Source organism: Sitodiplosis mosellana, unplaced genomic scaffold, assembly GCF_009176505.1.
Source record: "Sitodiplosis mosellana isolate CC-2019 unplaced genomic scaffold, AAFC_SMos_1.0 Smas_scaffold_6226, whole genome shotgun sequence".
Lineage (NCBI taxonomy): Eukaryota > Metazoa > Arthropoda > Insecta > Diptera > Cecidomyiidae > Sitodiplosis > Sitodiplosis mosellana.
In genome coordinates this window covers 4,567,376-4,586,346 of record NW_022601467.1, presented here as the reverse complement: position 1 = coordinate 4,586,346, position 18,971 = coordinate 4,567,376, and the positions used below count along the sequence as shown (strand labels likewise).

At 37.1% G+C, this 18,971-nt stretch overlaps 5 protein-coding genes and 1 pseudogene across 32 annotated transcripts in view; 3 read left to right on the top strand and 3 right to left on the bottom strand.

The window, feature by feature from the left end:
* Positions 1–471: 471 nt before the first annotated feature.
* LOC129579187 (ionotropic receptor 75a-like) lies at positions 472–2,824 on the bottom strand (annotated as a pseudogene).
* Positions 2,825–4,127: 1,303 nt separating this feature from the next.
* LOC129579193 (ER membrane protein complex subunit 7 homolog) lies at positions 4,128–5,394 on the bottom strand. The gene is made up of 3 exons (XM_055468971.1): positions 4,888–5,394; positions 4,661–4,807; positions 4,128–4,574 (listed from the first exon to the last, which is right to left on the bottom strand). Exons 1-3 carry the CDS (start codon positions 5,218–5,220, stop codon positions 4,317–4,319), a joined length of 738 nt encoding a protein of 245 aa, XP_055324946.1. The 5' UTR covers positions 5,221–5,394; the 3' UTR covers positions 4,128–4,316.
* Positions 5,395–5,465: 71 nt separating this feature from the next.
* LOC129579184 (probable serine/threonine-protein kinase DDB_G0278845) lies at positions 5,466–11,192 on the top strand. The gene is made up of 7 exons (XM_055468958.1): positions 5,466–5,779; positions 8,367–8,450; positions 8,519–9,733; positions 9,846–10,186; positions 10,282–10,386; positions 10,465–10,667; positions 10,842–11,192. The coding sequence occupies exons 1-7, from the start codon at positions 5,735–5,737 to the stop codon at positions 10,985–10,987; spliced, it is 2,139 nt and encodes a 712-aa protein (XP_055324933.1). The 5' UTR covers positions 5,466–5,734; the 3' UTR covers positions 10,988–11,192.
* On the bottom strand, positions 11,171–12,298 carry LOC129579196 (eukaryotic translation elongation factor 1 epsilon-1). The gene is made up of 3 exons (XM_055468980.1): positions 11,988–12,298; positions 11,670–11,870; positions 11,171–11,598 (listed from the first exon to the last, which is right to left on the bottom strand). The coding sequence occupies exons 1-3, from the start codon at positions 12,072–12,074 to the stop codon at positions 11,350–11,352; spliced, it is 537 nt and encodes a 178-aa protein (XP_055324955.1). The 5' UTR covers positions 12,075–12,298; the 3' UTR covers positions 11,171–11,349.
* LOC129579190 (IST1 homolog) lies at positions 12,271–14,995 on the top strand. Of its 3 annotated transcripts, XM_055468965.1 has the most exons (6): positions 12,496–13,319; positions 13,391–13,473; positions 13,584–13,855; positions 14,024–14,083; positions 14,279–14,347; positions 14,461–14,995. In XM_055468965.1, the coding sequence occupies exons 1-6, from the start codon at positions 12,826–12,828 to the stop codon at positions 14,680–14,682; spliced, it is 1,200 nt and encodes a 399-aa protein (XP_055324940.1). In that variant the 5' UTR covers positions 12,496–12,825; the 3' UTR covers positions 14,683–14,995. The 3 variants fall into 3 exon arrangements, with proteins under 3 accessions (XP_055324941.1, XP_055324940.1, XP_055324942.1); XM_055468966.1 differs by lacking the exon at positions 14,279–14,347 and having other exon boundaries at positions 12,271–13,319; XM_055468967.1 differs by lacking the exons at positions 14,024–14,083; positions 14,279–14,347.
* A 636-nt stretch (positions 14,996–15,631) lies between these two features.
* Positions 15,632–18,971, top strand: part of LOC129579183 (uncharacterized) — an 8,157-nt gene continuing 4,817 nt past the window's right edge. For 2 of the 26 annotated variants that reach the window (XM_055468953.1, XM_055468946.1), the window contains exons 1-9: positions 15,729–15,933; positions 16,066–16,138; positions 16,297–16,512; positions 16,671–16,920; positions 17,140–17,288; positions 17,536–17,722; positions 17,834–17,938; positions 18,006–18,781; positions 18,865–18,971. The exon at positions 18,865–18,971 is cut by the window's right edge and continues 538 nt beyond it. In XM_055468953.1, the coding sequence (XP_055324928.1) occupies positions 16,405–16,512; positions 16,671–16,920; positions 17,140–17,288; positions 17,536–17,722; positions 17,834–17,938; positions 18,006–18,781; positions 18,865–18,971 (1,682 nt within the window). In that variant the 5' untranslated portion in view covers positions 15,729–15,933; positions 16,066–16,138; positions 16,297–16,404. Of the gene's footprint in view, positions 16,009–16,065; positions 16,139–16,296; positions 16,513–16,670; positions 16,921–17,139; positions 17,289–17,532; positions 17,723–17,833; positions 17,939–18,005; positions 18,782–18,861 lie in introns of all 26 variants that reach the window. The other 24 variants (XM_055468949.1, XM_055468936.1, XM_055468941.1 and 21 more) reach the window with 21 other exon arrangements.

The window sequence follows — 18,971 nt, the reverse complement described above, 5'->3', positions numbered from 1 at the left end:
GGTTGTCAAGCGACATCAAACTCATTCGTTATGTTGAACATAAATGTTCATGTCAAAATGTAAACAAATTGGTATAATTGTGCATGTGTCACGAACGTGGAAAAAACTATTCGGAACTCTGGTATCAACAAGTGCATTCAATTTGAAGAAAACAATTAATTAATTCGATTAGTTTAATTAATGAACGATTGTCGAATGAAGATTCAAACCGTAAATATATCATGTCATGCTTTAAATCTATCAGGCGATTCCATTTGATCCGCGTGTGCTGCGCCCATTTTTAGGATAATGTTATGTTTAATCATGATTTCTACTTTTTCAGCTAGTTCCAAAAGACAAAATCAATCAATTAAAAAACAAAAATAATTCTCTGTCAACTGGACCCAATTTTCGTGATGAGTTTATTTAATAAAGAATTTTTTTTTATATTTATACTACACAATACTTTTGGTCCTGCGATTACATTCAAGCATTTCTCCATAAATCAAAAGCGTTGATACAATGAGATAAGCAGTGCAATGTATTTAATAAGATTCAAGCTAAGCTGTGGTTCCCTATATTCTTCATTACATCTATGTACTAGTGCCCATTTGCGATCATTAATTCACGGTGAGTTTTTTTTAGTTATATTTTCTTTTTGCGGTAAACATTGGCATTATATATGATAATTTCGGTGAACATCAAAACCGCAGACAAAACTGTGCCAATAAGCAAGAGGTATAGAGCCGGTTTGACTTCTTGCAAACCAACTGTCATGAATCCGCGCGTACCTTCACAAATGGGCTTCTTGGGAAACCACCTGCGTTTCTGTTTGTTCATTAGTCCATTCTCACGTTGCCATCGAATCCTGTAACACATTTCAATCAGTTTGGATTCTTTTCCTAAATGGATAATCTTTTGAATTACCTTCGTTTTATCAAATCTTTATATGGGCTATTGCGCTCCACGGTAACAGTTCCAATGGGCAAACGCAATAAAGTAATTTCACTCAAACTACATTTTTCGATGTCGGTCTACGTTTGGGTGATGGCTTTGTATGCCGATGCAGTTTCCACTTGAAAAGCGAACAATTGTGTTCGAATTTTCTCAACCCCCACAAATGGATCGTAAATCTAGTGCATGAATTATAAACTCACATGGATACCATTACGCCTAACTAATGTACAAGATGCGCGTTACTCACCCAACCATCTTCGCCCATTGGATTAATTTTTTTCTCATATACTTTGTTGAGTAATGGAATTTTCTCCTGTTGAAAATAATTTCGATTGTAACCAGCTTCTTGAAGTGCCATTTTCAACGGCGATTTCAATAAATCGTCGATCGTTCGAATTATATGGCTAGGACTCTGTAGCAGCGCAACAATACTGGCCGAATAGGAGGTGAATATAGCGAGTGTTGCAAGGAATATTGTCAGCATGATGAAACGACCAGAGGTTGTTGGTACTACTAAATGAGTACCTTGTTGACACACTGCGCCCCACACAAATGACAAAATATCGAGTGCAGTCATTTGTTCTCGAAGCTTCGGATGCACAAATTGTGAGTACATTATTATGATTGCCACAATCATAATTACAAAACAACATCGCCAAACTTGGATATCCTGAATTGGAAAGGATTTTTAACTTTTATCTTCTGAAAAAAATTTTAAAACATTTTCTTTCAAAAGATTACCAACGGTAAAACGAAAATATTCGTAATGGCCGACAATGGTGGCTGACGAAATATAATCGGAGTCCTAAAACATTAGGAATTGAATTAAACCATTTGAACATTTGTACTATCATCGTATGTATGTATCACTGCAATTTTACTCGATAACAACAATTTCAGCTGTGAACTCAACCGCTACCAAACGATCCCCACGCATTATTGTACCGTGTGTAAGCATTTGAATTTTTCCCTGTTGAAACATTCCCATCAACCCATTAAATGTACCATTTATATTCCAACCATAGTTATCCGTTTGCATAATGTTACCACAGCTGAAAAGACGAAACAGCATTCTCTCATTTGGTACGCGATTAATTTTAAATGAAATAAATGTGTTAAATTTCTTAGTATGAGAATGGGATTTCTTCACCTCATATTCAAATTTTTCCTCATGTCTGCCGCAATCGCTCTCGTTCCTTTGTAAAAAACGTCGACATGCTCAACTCTTCGATCATCGACATAGGTGAACCTATCCGGATATTGAAGCTGTGTAAATTGCGAAAATGTTAGGAAAAAAATCCATTTTGTTCGTGTTTTTTTTTTTCAAAACAAACCCCATATCCACAAGTCAGACTCAAGCCTTTCAGATCATCTCGAACTGATTTACTCAGAAATTTGTCAGCGATTCTAACGCGTTGTGTTTCAGTGGTTTGATAAGCTGGATTCTTTATGCTGGTTATAGTGCATTCATTGAAAATGTAGCCATAAACGGACACTTCAAGTGGGTAATGTGATGCAATCTTGTAGATATCGAATAAAATCCAATCGATGTTTGATTCCGAATTATTAGTAAAACTCTTAGCAAACTTTGCGTCACTTATCGGTAGCATGTCGAGTGTACTCAACCACTTTTGACGATCAAGCTGAATTTCGAATAGACAATTCAAATCAACATAAAACCTGTTTTTTTAACCTAGAAAAATCCTTTAGAAAACTCTTGAACTATCATCTACTCACAGGCAATTCCATTTGATCCTCTTCTTCAAAATCAACGAAAAGCCAAAAGTTATTATCTTTGAAGATGATTTTAAAGTCAACCTGGAAATGATTCAGAAATGTTCTCAAAAGCTTCGATTAAAAATCCAACACTACACCACATATACTTGAGTGAAAATGTTGAGAAAATTATCGCAAGCAATATTCACGACGAAACCTTGAATGGTGTTCCGAGGTGTGTCAATCAACCGTGAAATTCCCTTGAAGCGTGTAATGTGTCGCAGTTGGAATGAATTATTTGACAATTTTCCCACAATATACGCATTTTTCGCTAGATTCAATATGTAAAATCAAATACTCGAAGTCAAGTTAAAATCAAAATTTATGTTTTGAATGGAACTTACTCGTCGAAAAGCAGGTGAATTGGGTGAGAACCGAAATGTGTCGCAGTTTAAAATAAACATTGACCAGATCCAAATAACGTTCAACGAAAGCATCCTGCGATGAGGAATCGGTGGCAGCATAACCAAAGGCAAACCAAAATATAACGCACTCGTGTCGCATGTCAGATGATGGATTTATATTGACAGACGTCGTTCGATACTGAAATCGATCCATCAATTCGGCGCCCATTTATACGATGAAAAGTCCTCTGCATAATTGATGAAGCTATGATTGACTTGTTATTTCTTCAAATTTCGTATTTTGCAAATAGGACGAAAAAACGATAATTCGCCATCAATTGGTCACAATTTGATTAGTTCATTTCATTACTTTATGGAGAAATTAGCATTCAATATTCATACAATGAAATGCCGTGGTTTTTTTGTGTGGACTTGACTCATATCGAGCTCGCGTTTACGTTTATTAAATTCATTTACATGCTCTTCTCAATCACAACAATAAATTACCTAGCTTTGATACTAAATACAACTTGTTCTAACGCAATTTCGATTTACAAAATGTATCAATACACTCTTTCTCATTTTCATTATTGTTTTATGTGATATTTTCCGTTTTTTTCTTCTATGTAAATGGATTTTAACTATTTTTTTTTTTACAAAGTACGACATATGAATTCGTTTAAACCGTTTCAAAACACAAAATGATAATTGAAAATTGCTGAGCTGACGTTCGAAACATTTTCGAAAATCACAACAAAATGATGGTACTTTTTTGGTGCAGGCGAACAAATTACAACTAGTCAACGGTCCGTTTGCACGTCGTTGTAATTTCGAATGGTAATTTGATGATGAAAATCAAGTAATTTGCATAATGGCGACAAAAAGAACCCTAGCTCTTGTGCACAAATATATGTCTAGTCGATAAATTGTATATATCATTTAAATCGACCGTCCAATCCCTTAAATCGAATGCGTCGTGATACAAATTAAATAAGGAATTTTCGCACAAAAAGCTGCTTACTCTCAAAAATTGGTACTAAATTGATTATTTAATTTACTTTTTCATTTGTATTCTTTTGCTTTGCTTTGCTTTGCTTTGTTTTGTTTTCTATTGTATTTTTTTTTTCTGTTTGTGTTGTGTGTAACCTGGTAAAACACGGGTATAAATAACAGTTGTTGGATGTGTCTCTCTTAAGTTGAATGGCGTGTTGAGTAAGAAAACACACCGCAATGGTGACGTGTTCTCAATGGGATTCTTTTTTAATTACGCTGTTTCTTTGACTGTTTCGATGAGATGGACTTTGGTTTGTCGTCTTTTTTAGCTGGTTTTGCACCGCCAGTGAAAAATGATGTTATCATTTCGCTAATTTCCGGCATTTCACTGGATATTTTGTTCAGGTTCATGTTTTCCATTTCTTTCTTTGTCTCTGGGTCGTTCATCATTCGTGGTAAAATGACCATGAGTATCAATGGCAGTACCATCATTAGGATCATTGGGCTGAACAAGAAGTCGGTGATCTGAAAATTTGCAAGAAAAGAAAAACACTCGCATAAATATTCATTCATGTCCAGGTTTGCTTGCCAAACCGAAACAAAACACTCACCTTCCATTGTTCACGTGTTTGAAAGTACTTGAATCGTGTGAGCGCCTTCAATTTCAATGGGTAAGGAACTTGCACAACTTGTGATGGCTGAACGTAATTCAGTTTACGTGCTCGGAATTTCCCCTTCGGATTGATTTCCACTCGAACCTGAATGAAACACAACATTTTATTTATCAAATGCACATTCAGTTTTTATCAAGCGAATAATTCATTCGTTTCTGACTCACCGATTCGTAATAATAGTCTGGATTCGATACTTCTACCACATAGCTACCCGATGGAATGCCACTGATGACAAATGTGCCGTCCTCCTTGAGAAAACCCGAATATTCACCGTTGTTTATCGTAATCACTGTGTCGCGTTGCCAATTGAAATCATTGGCCGAATAAATTTCGGGCGCATACACTTTGCCCTCAATCGAATATAAACCACTGGTTCCATCGTATTCCTCAACTACATTTTCACATTTGATAAAGCTAATGCAACAACATATCACTATGAAATAAATATTTATGACTATTGTGTGATTTACAAGTGTTTTCCATTTGTTTAACAGCATTTTGTTTGAATAGCCTTGGATTTTCTTCTATTTGTTTCTGTGATTTGTTCGAAATATGGCTTTAATTTTAATAAATGTTTACACACAAAAATAAATTGACGATTGAAATGGTATGGTTAACAATTTTTTTCTCGTATCTAATTTAGTAGCTTGTGACAAGTAATACAACGTCATTCAATACTTGTGCGATCATAGGCACACACACACACAGGCAATCATGTATGTGTGTGTCGTGCATTTGACATTTCGTACTTGCCATTGGATGCGTTCAATGCGCAAACCATATGTATGAAATGTGTATGTCAGACGTGTATCATATTCCTCATGCGTTTTCTTTATTGTGTTTTTGTCAAATGAAACAATTGCCATTCATTACGAAATTGCGCGAAAAAGAATGTTATTTTGTGTAGAATAAATTTGTTTTATTAAAATTGAACTCGAAATTTATGTGGACAAATCGTTTTCAAGTGGACAAAAAAAGCAGCATCAAATCAAAAAACGCAACATTATTGTAATGGCTAGGACTAGAAACAAGAAGCGTAAACAGAAAAAATCCAAGGTAATCAATCACATTTTATTTTCGCAGTGGAAACTTTTCAATTAAATATGCTAATTGAAATGCATTTCCAAATTGATTCGTATCAATTGATTTCGTTTGGTTTGGTTTGGTTTATTTGAATGAATTTGAGGTTAGAATAGTCAATGTCATAGAAAGCAAAACATCAAACAAAATTCTGTCTCTCTCGCGGTGTGTTTCAATCCCTGTTGAACGCATGTCCTGAACATGTTTTGGCATGAATCATGCCAACAACCACTATGAATAAGCGATTCGTTGTGTTAAAATGAAAATCGATTTTTCCGTTTCGCTTGACTTTAATCCCCATACGGTTTTACATATTTGAAAAACTCGGTCAAAGTTTTATACGCCCGTTTCACATTTCTTTGTCGCTAGAAAAAATGTCATCATTTGAAAAACTCTGGTTTCAATCGTGCGAAAATCAAAAAATCTCCCAAGACACGGCCAAAACCTGGCTGAATAACATTCAAACGAAATATAACACCGGATCACACCGACTCTATCACAATCTCAATGTTTTGAGTAAAAAGTGCGATTTCCTTCTGTCGCTCGGTTCGTCAGTACATTTCGATGATTATTTAGTGTTTGCCATCGTTTTTCAATATTATCAGTTTGACTTGAATACGGATTGTAGTGCACCGAATTGTACGGCATTCCGTGAATTTTACAATGCGTCCTGCATTGATAATGTAAGTGTGACCAATCGATTTGTTTTATTGCCTATCGAACATATGATTGCAAGCGTCTTTGAATCTCTTTTAGGTCAAACTGCTTGATTCAGTGTGTCACTTGTTGGGCGACTCGAATAAAGATTTCTCTGGGAATGAGGAAGACATAGAACTCTTCCAAGACTTGGATTTGATTGTATTAGGGTAAATTGGATTGTGATTTGGTTTGTGACAACACTCCAAACTTCATTACTAAACGTTATTCGTTTTCTTTTTTTCTCACCCTGTCGCGCGTGCTTTTTTTCTCTCATCCTATCGTACGCTCCATTGCGTTTTCTTTTGCACACTTTGGTCATTTAGTTCGTCACCGAGCGAATACAAAGAATACCAACAACTAACACAAAAGGAATATTCGCTGTTGGACGAAACGACATACAAAAACACGCGGCTTCGAGTGAGTGTCATTTCTGATGTAGTATATATGAATAACCAGGACACAAAATGCGTTCTTACACACAACCAATTTTTCCCTTGTTCGATTCCCGTTAGATTTTAGAGACATTTTTACAAATACCACAAATTTACTCGGTTTCGTGTATTTGCGAACAACTGGAGGAGGCAGCACGAGCAAATATCAAACAAGAGATAGCCGAATTGAAGAATTGAAAGAGTATGGTGTGGCATACGCACATAACGGTGACATCGCCTCACATCCAAAAACCAATTTGATGCAAAACATTGCGTTAAGCGAGAGAGAGAGAGAGTGAGTGACAGTACAAAATGTGCAGCATTGTCGTCGGTGACTTGTCGTAGCATAGAGTTGTAATTTGCATTGACTTTTCTCTGCGGTGTGTTCATTGAGTCGAATTAAAATGTTAGTGTGACTATTTTTTGCCGTTTGAATTCGAATATCTTGAAATAAATATACATACATCTATATCTAAATGTGTAATAAAAAATTGATATAAAAAAAAAACTTAATTAAATCTGAGTTAAACGGAGATTTCATCGAATCGAATGAAAGCAGGTAAGTGAATGTGTCGTTGAATCGCCTGATAGAGTTTTTTTGCTGGTTGTCATTGCGTATAAATCTAAAATGTCGCTGTTTAATTCGATTTTGTGTTACACTGACACAGAATCAAATTGTACATTGATCAAATTGGATTTCGTACGGGCCCTCATTGCACGGCCATGAAACTGGATATTGGCCGCATGTGATTGTTAAGTGCTTCGTAACATCACATTGAAATACCGAAAGAAAAACCGAACATTCTGCACTTGAAATGTTTCTGCTCGCATCATTATCCAAACATACGTTTTTGGCAGAGCACGCCAATAAATATTTATATCAGCTTGGATATTTTCTATCGGACATTTTTATGCGAACAAACACGAACAGACATAACAACTCAGCAGTAATGTGTCGCATGGTGAATGCATCCACAAATATCGCATAAAAATGTCCGATAGAAATATTCAAGCTGATATCAGTATTTTTTGGCGTGTTCTGGTTTTTGGATGGCTAAGCAGCTAGTAGCTGCGCGCAGCAACAGACGCCACCTATAAAGTGGTGTTTATTGTCGATATGCTGAGAATATATCCGCTGCATACGCTATGCTAGCTCCGCAGCCATTCAAAAACGTATGTTTGCCATTATCGATGCGGCCTTAAATTATGAGGGTTGTCGCCTACGTGACAAATGATACACACACACAGCAAAGCACAAACTGGCGTAATGTAAGTATTGGCGGGTAAGATCGTAGTTTAATCGATAATTTAGACATTTTTATCTGATTGTTTTGCTTTCGATTCCACATTTATTATTGAAAAACCAAAAGCCATCATCTTATGTTCGTCGAAATGAATTCAAATATTTATTTTTTCACGTTTTTCCCCTTAAGATCAATCAAAGTAGTCAATTGAATGACAGTCGACCCAAACAGATAAACAATTTGAGCCAAAACGTATTGTCCAAATCGGCACAGGTTCGTTCGATATTTATTTTCATATTTTTAGCCGGTTTTTTTTCATGTTTTTCTTGGCTAATCTATAGAAAAGAGCAAAGAAGAAATGGACTGAGTTGTGGGCTAAGAATTTACTCAAAGGACCCACCAGCTCGCAAGATTCGTTAATTGTTATATCACCCGAAAAAACAAAATTCCTGAGTAATACCCAATCAACAGACTATTCAGATTCGGATTCCGATTGCGAAATCATTGAACAAGAAACGCCAATCATTGAGATTGACGCGGACGATGCAACTGAGCCAAATACACAAAACGAAACAAGTGAAACGATAGACAGTGCATTGGCTAATGCGACTTGTGCTAGTGATCCAAGTGACGAAACCACTACCGAACCAAATACACAGCACACCGCTTCAGTTGTTTCGTGTGCATCCACTGAAGGTGAACCAACCGTTGCAAGTAGCGAAGTGAACAGTGAACCAAAAACCAAATCACCGGAGCCAACCGAACTGTTTTTCGTAGACAAAAATCCGGCCACAAGTTTTGAGGCTCCTATTTACGAAATTATTTCCGGTCCAAGTACAAATAACGCTCCAAATATGGCTCAGAATTTTCGCATCACAATTCAGAATAAGGAAAACAACGCCAATTTGGAAAATTCGTTTGCACCAGATCCATTGCTGTCGTCAACTCGCCTGAATTTATCATTTGATGAGGTGGAAGAAATTACGGGCAGTTCGTCGAACAACAGTTCGACACCAAAACAACCGACCAATTTTCACATTTCAATCAATTCAACGTGCGAAAATGGTCCTGGGCGCTGTGTTAGCGTAGGTAAAGCGTCACCAGTTGCAACTACAACAAAGTGGCAACAGGCAAATGCCAACCGAAATAGTGGCACCAGTAGCTATGGTATAACATTACCAGTAAATGGTAATAGCAATGGTGGCCACAACAACAACAACAACAACAAAAACAAGAACAACAACAACAGCGGCAGCAGTAGCAACAGCAGCAACAACAACAATAACAACAAGTCGAACAAGCGAAAGGCCTCGACCGAAATTCGAGAGGAACCACCATCAAAGAAGAGCCACAGCGAATCGTCTGATGTTATTATTGTGAATGACACCATTGCCGATGAAGATGATTCGGTCGTTTTTGTGTCTGAAACTCTCGACCATCAAAATCGAAACCGAGTCGCTTTAGCTCGTCGCTTTGCAGCCAGTCTAGCGGCCGATTACATATCATTGGATCGAGAATTATTGGGTAATGTTTCGGGCAACCAAACCAAGAATTCGGTAAGTCAAATAGATGAATTGCATGTCTCAGCATAGAAAAGCGTCTTCTTCTAAGACGCTTCTCGTGTCTATCTTTCAAATAACTTAATCATTCTCTATCTTGAAAATACAGCCAAAATCCACACGTGCCAAGAGGAAGCAGGAGCGTAAGAAGGCGGAAAAAGAACGGGCTGCTCAAACTAAACTCAAGGGAATAACAAAACAGGTGAAAAATAACCAAAACAACGGCAAAATGAGCCGTTTTGGTGTGAAAAATCCGATGTTACCTATCGATAGACCTGCAACGTTGGCAGGTCCGTCGACAGCAAGAGCAACGGCAACGGTGACATCGAACAAAGCCACGAAGAAAAATGTTGCTATGGAATATGAGAAGGAAAAGAAGCTGTTCGCAGAAAAGCCAGAATTGTTTGAAAAACGGATGATTGTCATCGATGGTAGCAATGTTGCTTATTCGTAAGTTTATGCTCTTCTTGGATCATTTTCCATTTTTTTCACGACATTTTTTTGGAGCTAAAATAATATTGTCCCATTGAACATTCTTATTTCAGACATGGTCTCAAGGATAAATCGTATTCCGTAAAGGGAATAGAATTATGTATCAAATATTTTGAAGACCGTGGTTTCGAAGTTCGAGCTGTTGTTCCACAAATGAGGTATGTTTCGCTTATCCACTCGGAAAGAACCGAAATATTTTCCAATTAAATTGTGATTTTGTTTTTCTGCATCATCAGGTGGAAACGCAACATGTCAACTGATCCCGACACATTGGAGCGTTTGAGGAACGCTGGAAAGGTCGTGGACACTCCATGCAAGAATTTACCAGGTCAACGATCCAGCAGCTATGATGATCGTTTCATCTTGGAAATTGCGGAACACAAGAATGCGGCCATCATTTCGAATGACAATTATACTGATTTGCTTAACCAAAGCGTTGGTGAGTGATCAAACAAAAAAAACTAATCAATTCTATTGTGTTAGTCGATTCATTCAAACGTAAAACAAGTTTAAATTGAACGAATGACGCAACGCTTCTGCCAATTAATTAAGTTGAAATGACCATAACCTCAGGATAGTAATTTTCGTGTTTATTTCGGACTTTCTTTTCCAGTATGGGACGAGATTATCAAGGAACGTGTCGTTGGTTTCACATTTTGCGATGATCTGATCATGATTCCACAGGATCCGTACGGGAAAAATGGTCGAACATTGCAGTTAATACTGCACAAATTGAAAGATGATGCACAAATCGAGTAGATCAACTGATCGGCGAAAAAAAAATACATTTAAAATCTCTATTTTGATATCAAGTCAAATTTAGAATCTAATCGTAGGAAATACGAATATTGATAGTTAAATATATATATATTTATAATCAAAGTGAACAGAACGTCTGAAAGAACGTTACAATGTAGGAAAAAGAAATAAACACGGAATAAATATTATATTTTCAACAATCGTATTTTCAATTTATTGATTTAATTTAGAGATAAAAATTAAAAATATCTGTGCTGAGTTCAATACAGAGCGTGTAAAAGATCTGGGTTCGTTTGAAATGAACAAAATGCATTTGGTAATGGGTTTGTCATTGGTTGGGCGACAGGTTGTCGTACGATGAATTACATGTGAGTACCGGTTGCCCATCCGTGCAAATAAATGGTCGATAAATTTGTGAGCGGTAGCGATTGTCGAATTTCGCCGATTTTCTGTATGTGCTCAAACCATCGCGACACATTCAGGTATTTTTCTTTGTTGGCAGGAGAGAGCGTTCTCATTATTGCGGATAATGAATAAAAGACTACAACATCAGCGAGTGTGAGGCTTTGACCAACCAAATAGGACCGTGTCAATAGATAATCATTCAGTTCCTGTGTGATAAAAAGAATCAGAATTTAGTATCCAATTACGATCATAGTTTATGTGATGATTTTCGACAAACCTGTAACACTAAGTCTCTAGATGCTCTGGATTCAACGGCTGGATCAATAAATAATACCGAATAATCGAACCACTGCACGATTAAACATTGCGTCAGCAAGTCTTTACCATTAAATCCATTATTTTTACTCTCACGTCCCATTGCTGAAATGATCGTTGTGTAGCCAGACAACGTTTTGTCTTTCATCTTTCGACAAATCACCTGAAACATTCAATTCAATTCAATTGCAATTATTAAATTTTTCATCCCGATCCAATTTAGGTTATGTTTAATTTGCAAAGAAGCCAAAGGAAAAAAAAATTGAAAACTTTTGTTTACCTTCTCATTATTGATGGCAATTGTTCCGGGTTGCACTTTCAGATATTTTGCGATACGCTTTAAATTCTCAACACTATTGCTTGCCATTGCTTTGAATCGTACGGGATAAACTTAAAATTTATTTCATCAATCAACACTTTTTCTCGAATGTCCAATGAAATCGGTCCGGACGAATGTTATTCGAATCCAGATAAATGTTACTGCATGCGTGTAACACAGCGCACTCTATCTGACTGATATGACATTTGACACATTGTTGCTGAAAACTAATCGATGATTTTGCGACAAATGAAACGCTTTTATTATCGCAGAAATGGCGAATTTTTTGCTGCACATTGATAACAAAGGTGTAATCAAAATTGTGTGTTGACCCAAAAAATATCAAATGATTGCACCGAACAAATTCGAAGTGATGACTAAATCATAAACGACTTTAGATACTAACGGGCTGACACATTTGAGTATTTAACTTTCGCTTTTTCTTCATTTGACTTTGACAGTTCCGAGCGAAATCACTATCTTTCAAAGTAAATACGCGAACACAATTGTTTTGTGTGTTTTTTTTTTCTCTTCATTTTCTCTCTTGCTCATACGATGCGTCATACTGTAGAAAACATTTAGATTTGCTAGTGATTAATTTATGAACAAATTTACATTAGTACAACAATTGTTTTTCGTCCACACTTGGATTTAATTCGTTTCTTTTCTTTTTTTTCGCATTGTAAATAGTAGATTGTGACGTAAAAATCGAATAAAATAGACATAAATACGAATAACTTGTCATATTTAAATTGAGATTGTTATTTTTTGCACGGTCGTAAACTAGAAAGCTCTGAAAATGTTTTCAAGTGGTCCGAACTATTCGAAATTGAAGACAAACCTTCGATTGGCCGTGAATCGGTTGCGATTATTGGAGAAGAAGAAAACAGAATTGGCACAGAAATCTCGTAAGGAAATTGCGGATTTTTTGAGCACGGGCAAAACGGAACGTGCCAAAATTCGTGTGGAACACATCATCCGGGAGGATTATTTGGTTGAAGCCATGGAAGTGGTTGAAATGTATTGCGATTTGCTGTTGGCACGGTATGGTTTATTGCAACAAATGAAAGAGTTGGATGAGAATATTGCCGAGCCAGTGGCCAGTTTGATTTGGGTGGCACCGCGTCTGCAAGCCGAGGTAGAAGAGTTACGAGTCGTTGCCGATATTTTAACCACAAAGTATGGTAAAGAGTATGCTGAACATGCTCGTACAACGACTGGCGATCATAAGGTTTCAGAGAAACTTATGCACAAGCTGTCCATCCAAGCTCCACCAAAGCTGTTGGTTGAAAAGTAAGTATAATGAAAACTGTTTATTCAGAAGTGGACTTTGTTATGAGTGTTAACTTTTAACCTTTTGGCAGGTATTTAATTGAAATTGCAAAAATCTATAACATTGCTTATGAACCAGATCCACAAGTTATGCGAGAAGAAGGTCGACCCATTGGTATGTGTGCTATTGAAAATTATGTGTTGAAACTTGTGAATTTCACAATCATTGAAACAATTGAATTTTTCCCTGAATTTAATCCATGTTTTATACTCGAACAAATGCAGGTTTGGATGGTATGCTGATCGATTTGCAGCCAGGAAGCAATAACTTAGGAGGTGGTGGTGGAGGTGGTGGTGGTCACAGTCAGCCACCGATGGGTTTCATTGATTTTCCACAGCCACCAGCTTTGCCAGTTTTGCCTCAGCCGACAGGAGCATTCAATTATCCACAACCGGGCACCAGTTCGACTCACAGTGCTCCACCGTTCAGCTACAATATTCCACCGTATCCACAGTTGGACCAGGAGAAAAAGGATTTGAACACTCAATTTTTATCGGTACGACTTGAACGCAATCATATTTCACTCCGTTTGATTTTAATCTAATTATTGATTTTTTTTCACGATTCTAATTGTAAAATTCTATTGTTTTGCATGTCATATTGCATGTCATATTGGCATTATGTTTGTGTGTGTGTGCCGGCATAACCGATGGAAATATTGTAGGGGGAAAATCAAAATTTCCCACCTCCATATTCAGCTATCAATCCGAACGAAGAAATTCAAGTAAGACATTGATGATTAACAAACCGATTTTTCGTTTTAGCCATATTACCTTTATGATTTTCTCTTCACATATGTTACTTTATTTATTTTCGGTTCTACACGATTCCTTTACACTCTTTTTTGCGTTTGATCTATACATAATATCGCTTGCACCCACCCATCCATCCACCCATGATTTTTGTAAATAAACATTAGTTTCGATCGATTCAACCAAGACCGCCATCCTATTCAACTATTGGTAAACCCAATCCACCCGTTGATCAGGTAGCGACTATTCACAACTCAGAAGTCTCTGTTTGAACAGAAAAAAAAACCCAAGGCGATTGCGATTTTCAATGACATTTACTCATATATTTTATGCTTTTCACTTTGTACAGAATTTGAATAATACACCCAAGCCGCAACCAAGATCGAAAATGTCACCGCCACCACCATCAGCATCTGCTCCGCCACGAGCCAATGATGAATTGCCCAATTTGCCAAACGTGCCATTGGATTTACCGGACGTTCCAAACTCAACAGAGGGAAACAACAACGATGAAGATATCGATTTTGATGATCTATCCAGACGCTTCGAAGAGCTCAAAAAGAAAAAATAAGTTGCATATAGAAAAATCGCCTTTCCGTTTGAACCGTGTTCACCACGGAAACTATGGTTCAAGTCAAAATCGAAGCTAAGCATTTTCGTGACTTTAGTTTATACTTTTTTTTTGTAATAGCTCTAGTATTGTAACAGAAATTATGAAGTAATTCGGATGGGTTATCGTTGGATACGAAATTTATATATTTTTTCTTTAAAAACAAATCTGTCTTCAAATTATTATATCACATTTTTAAATGCATCAATAAATTACGTTGAAAAATTTTATTTTTTTGAAACGTTTTATGAAATAAAAAGCGGATAAAATCTAAGACTCGAATTTATTTTTAAAAAAATATATCTATTTGGAAAAATTTGAAAATAAAAAGCAAACATTTTCAGCTTTAATCATATTTCTATAGGTGAGATTGAGAGTAGTGTATGTTTCACTGACTTTGTTATGAAAGAGAAGAGTAAGTTTCTTTCGACTCAAAAATGGTTAAAGGCGAGTATGTTCATTTTTGGCGGGTCCTCGCCGTTTTTCACGGTTTCCGCGGAACTGATAATATATTACATACTCTACTTTAACGCCAACAGAATCATCAGAAAACATACTCGCCTTTTCAAAAATACAAATCGAAGAAAAAACATACTCCACTCTCAATCTCACCCATAGATTTTCATTTAAAAAAAGTAGCCACTTCTCATTTTTGTGTCTGATAATATCAAGCCATCGATTCCATTGTGTTTTTGTATTGCTACGAACGTTCGACGATTCAAAGCCATTGCCAAGCATTATTCAAATGAACGCACGTCTGTTACCGCTGTAAACGAAGCATACAAATATATTAGCGCATCCGAATGCGTGAATGGTCCCACTTTTCGTCTCAAACAGATCCATGGCTTGATATCTAAATTCATTTACACGGCCGTGCACCGGGCAACACTTGACCACTGTTTGCCGCCATATTGGCAATATGTCGTTGTTAGTGGTACTATTCATAGTGATATATACAGCAACTGATGCATCTGTATGGGTTCTTACCGCTTGTACAACAGCATACACATCACGCTCTGAGTTTCCCAAAGATGGCGAACATTTTTTAAGTCACTCGAAGTGGTTTATCGCTTTCGTTTTCGCGGTGCTTTATTCTCACTGTCGTATGTACACATAGGGGGAAAATATACACTAAAACCCGAAAAATTGTTTTTGCTAAAATCAAAATACACGGCGATTTGAGCATTGTGCGGTAATTTAATCCATTCAAACGTGAGTGAATGAAACATTGTGATTCGGTCCAAATATTTTTTTTTTTAGTGTAGTTTTGTTTTATTAAAGAAAAAGGTAAGCAACAAACGCTAACCAAAAATATTATTTTTTTTTTTGTTGTGTATTGAGTAGAAATTTTTCCATACTGATTTCTGCGAGTAATGCAAAAGCAAAAAGTGTACTACTATGCAGTGTGCGTAATTGTGTATGTGTTTTTTTAAATGATGTTATGTTGTGATTGAAAGAGAGATGTGAAAGGAAGATTAATGCAGAGAGAAAAATTTCAATTTTGATCGAAGAAAAAATGAATGAAAAAAAATTATAGCTCAATACAATTATTGCATATCAATTACATTTTGACAGAAAAATGTTGTGACCAAATATCCGCTGCCGCAGAGAGTGATATAGCAAGAGAGCGAGCGAACGAATGACAAATTATTTCACATAGAGGTTTTGGGCAATTTATAAGCAATGGCACAATACTACCAAATAATACAAAATTTGGATGATATTAAGCATTTAAATTTGGAAAATTGCGTGATTATGAATGAAGATGGAACACAATTCAGTCCAAGATCGGTAAATATGTCATATTCCAATTCTACGGTGCAAATAAAAAACACTTCAATTGACACGAAGAAATCCAGTGTGACAATTGAGTGACGCTGAATGTTTATGTGTTTATGTCAAATATTTTAATCGAACAAACAAAAAAAACCACCAACACCAAATTCCAGGTTCAACTAGTGGATCCAAGTCAAGTCATTGATAACAATCAAATTCATCTGCCAGCCAATTCGCAAATAATCTACCAGCAAAATTCACAGCCAAATCAAATACAAACGCCCGATGGCCAAATTCATTATATCGTCCAAGAAGAAGATCTACAAAATGATAATTTCAATCTCGTATCACAAGCTCCGCAACAAGTTTACTATCAAAAAATTGCCACCGAAAATGGTCAACAAATCATTCAACAGCACCATGGTAAATTTTAAATTTTTTTTTTTGCTCGAATTCAAAAGCAAACGTCGGATGCCGTAAAAGCATCTGCGTGGAATTGCGTGTTGTTTGCATTGCATCGAAAAATAAACAAATGCGAGTGTGACGATGATTTTCAGCATTTGCGCGCGGCTTTTTGTGTATACAACACAATGATGATGTTTATATTAATTTGTATGTGTGTTGTTTTTGTCCTATCTCAAGCAAAAGTTCAACCCGATATGCAGAATACCATTGAAGTACAACAAGCGCCATCGGTTCAATATCAAACCTCACCAAATCAACAACAAGTCCATGCACCCCAATATCAACAAATTGTAATCCATAACTATCCACAAAATCCACAAGTTTTGGTGAGTGCTTGCACACAATATACAAACACTTTTTTTCGAGGAGTAAATTTCCAAACAGAAGAAAAACGTTATGTTTATCCAATTTGAGCGCCTTTGCTTTTACAATACACACACGCACATTCACGAGCGCTCTGTTAATGGTTCGGATAGACTTTGATGCAACTTCATAACATGTTGTGATAATAATTACGTGTCCTTAACATATTCACTCATATTTTTTTTCTCTTATGTTCTGTCCGAATAGCAGCAGCAACCACAGCAACAACAGCAACCGCAGCAACAGCAGCAAGTGAATTGTGTTATAAGACAAACACCAACATATGTGTTCCAACAGCCTCAGCTTCAATCATCACCCACTCAGCAAATGGTACAAGTTCAAACGCCGATGCAGTCACATCAGCAAACGCAAATTGCCTCACAACAGACTATGCAAGGTTCGTTTTCGTCTTCATTTGCCGGCAAAGAATTTCGTTTTTTTTTGCACGCCATGAAATTGGCGCCGAATTTGTTTTCAAATTGATTAAACTTCCGTTCAATTCTTTCAGAAATCCAAACCTCACCTCAACTGCATGCGAATCGAATTCAGGTACAATTGCAACAAGGTCAACAACAGCAACAAATAATCAGAAGAGCTATTCCAGTGGAACAAGGTACGTACTGCCCCCGAATACCGTGCCATGGATTACAAGAAAACTAATCGCCAATTGCAAATTTCAGGGAATATTCGACCGAGATATGTGCAGCGTCAAATTCAAATGGTCACACCACAAAAAGTGATGCATCCAGTTGGAATGGTGCAGCAGCAACCTCTTCGATTTCAAACACCAGTGCAAACGGTTCGTACGACTAATCCAACGTTGAAAGCGGCACGACCGAGAGCACCAGCAACGCCACGAAATGTTCGGCCTGGTAATGTCCGGCAAACGATAAACGCTGGACAACAGATGTCGAATACAAGCACACCGAATATGAACCAGCGGCCGCGACTTACTTTAACCCGTTTGACAACCCCAAATCAAGTGAATCAAATTCAACCGATTATATCCGTTGGCACGCCGAAAACCGTTGTTAACATCACAACCCCGCCAAGGGGACCAATCGTTCGCACACCGGCACACGTATACCAGAAACAAAGTCCGTCTCCACAACAGACAAACGTTCAGGCTTCACCGTCAACGTCAAACTCATCGATTGCGACCGAAGATCTGGAGGATTCAATACAAGCAGCCCGAATCACGAAACAAACACCGTCGCCCAACAATTATACAATTGTTCAACCGACACTCCAGCAACAGATCAACGAGGCGAACGATAATCACATCGTAACGCTACAAAGTGGAACTCAAATGTCGGTGGCCGAATACAAACAACGACAAGCATCACAGGCCGCAAAGCAATTGCCTGGAATCAAACCGATGCAACGGGCGGTGGTTCCGAATAGACAACCGAGATTTGCACCACCAAATGTAGTGCGACAACAGAGACCGGTTTTGGTAAGACACATCTTTCGTTTGTTTACACTCTGAAGTCATCAATGGGAAATTAATTTGAATTTTGTTTCTTCATGGAATAGCAGCAGCAGCCAAATCAGCAACAAATCGTCAACACCAACATCCATCAGCAGCAGCAGCAGCAGCAACAACAACAACAACAACAACAACAACAACAACAACAACAACAACA

What these genes read in the sequence shown, in the direction of transcription:
- LOC129579196 (XM_055468980.1), bottom strand. Translation starts at nt 12,074, where the DNA reads ATGGCAAGCAATAGTGTTGAGAATTTAAAGCGTATCGCAAAATATCTG. An exon ending in TTGCCATCAATAATGAGAAG is followed by an intron (nt 11,871 to 11,987) that starts GTAAACAAAAGT and finishes TGAATGTTTCAG; the next exon opens with GTGATTTGTCGAAAGATGAA. An exon ending in CTAGAGACTTAGTGTTACAG is followed by an intron (nt 11,599 to 11,669) that starts GTTTGTCGAAAA and finishes TTTATCACACAG; the next exon opens with GAACTGAATGATTATCTATT.
- LOC129579190 (XM_055468965.1), top strand. Translation starts at nt 12,826, where the DNA reads ATGTTTTCAAGTGGTCCGAACTATTCGAAATTGAAGACAAACCTTCGA. An exon ending in CCAAAGCTGTTGGTTGAAAA is followed by an intron (nt 13,320 to 13,390) that starts GTAAGTATAATG and finishes ACCTTTTGGCAG; the next exon opens with GTATTTAATTGAAATTGCAA. An exon ending in TGAACACTCAATTTTTATCG is followed by an intron (nt 13,856 to 14,023) that starts GTACGACTTGAA and finishes GAAATATTGTAG; the next exon opens with GGGGAAAATCAAAATTTCCC.
- LOC129579184 (XM_055468958.1), top strand. Translation starts at nt 5,735, where the DNA reads ATGGCTAGGACTAGAAACAAGAAGCGTAAACAGAAAAAATCCAAG. An exon ending in GCAACCAAACCAAGAATTCG is followed by an intron (nt 9,734 to 9,845) that starts GTAAGTCAAATA and finishes TTGAAAATACAG; the next exon opens with CCAAAATCCACACGTGCCAA. An exon ending in GCTGTTGTTCCACAAATGAG is followed by an intron (nt 10,387 to 10,464) that starts GTATGTTTCGCT and finishes CTGCATCATCAG; the next exon opens with GTGGAAACGCAACATGTCAA.
- LOC129579193 (XM_055468971.1), bottom strand. Translation starts at nt 5,220, where the DNA reads ATGCTGTTAAACAAATGGAAAACACTTGTAAATCACACAATAGTCATA. An exon ending in CAGACTATTATTACGAATCG is followed by an intron (nt 4,808 to 4,887) that starts GTGAGTCAGAAA and finishes TGTTTCATTCAG; the next exon opens with GTTCGAGTGGAAATCAATCC. An exon ending in AAACACGTGAACAATGGAAG is followed by an intron (nt 4,575 to 4,660) that starts GTGAGTGTTTTG and finishes GCAAATTTTCAG; the next exon opens with ATCACCGACTTCTTGTTCAG.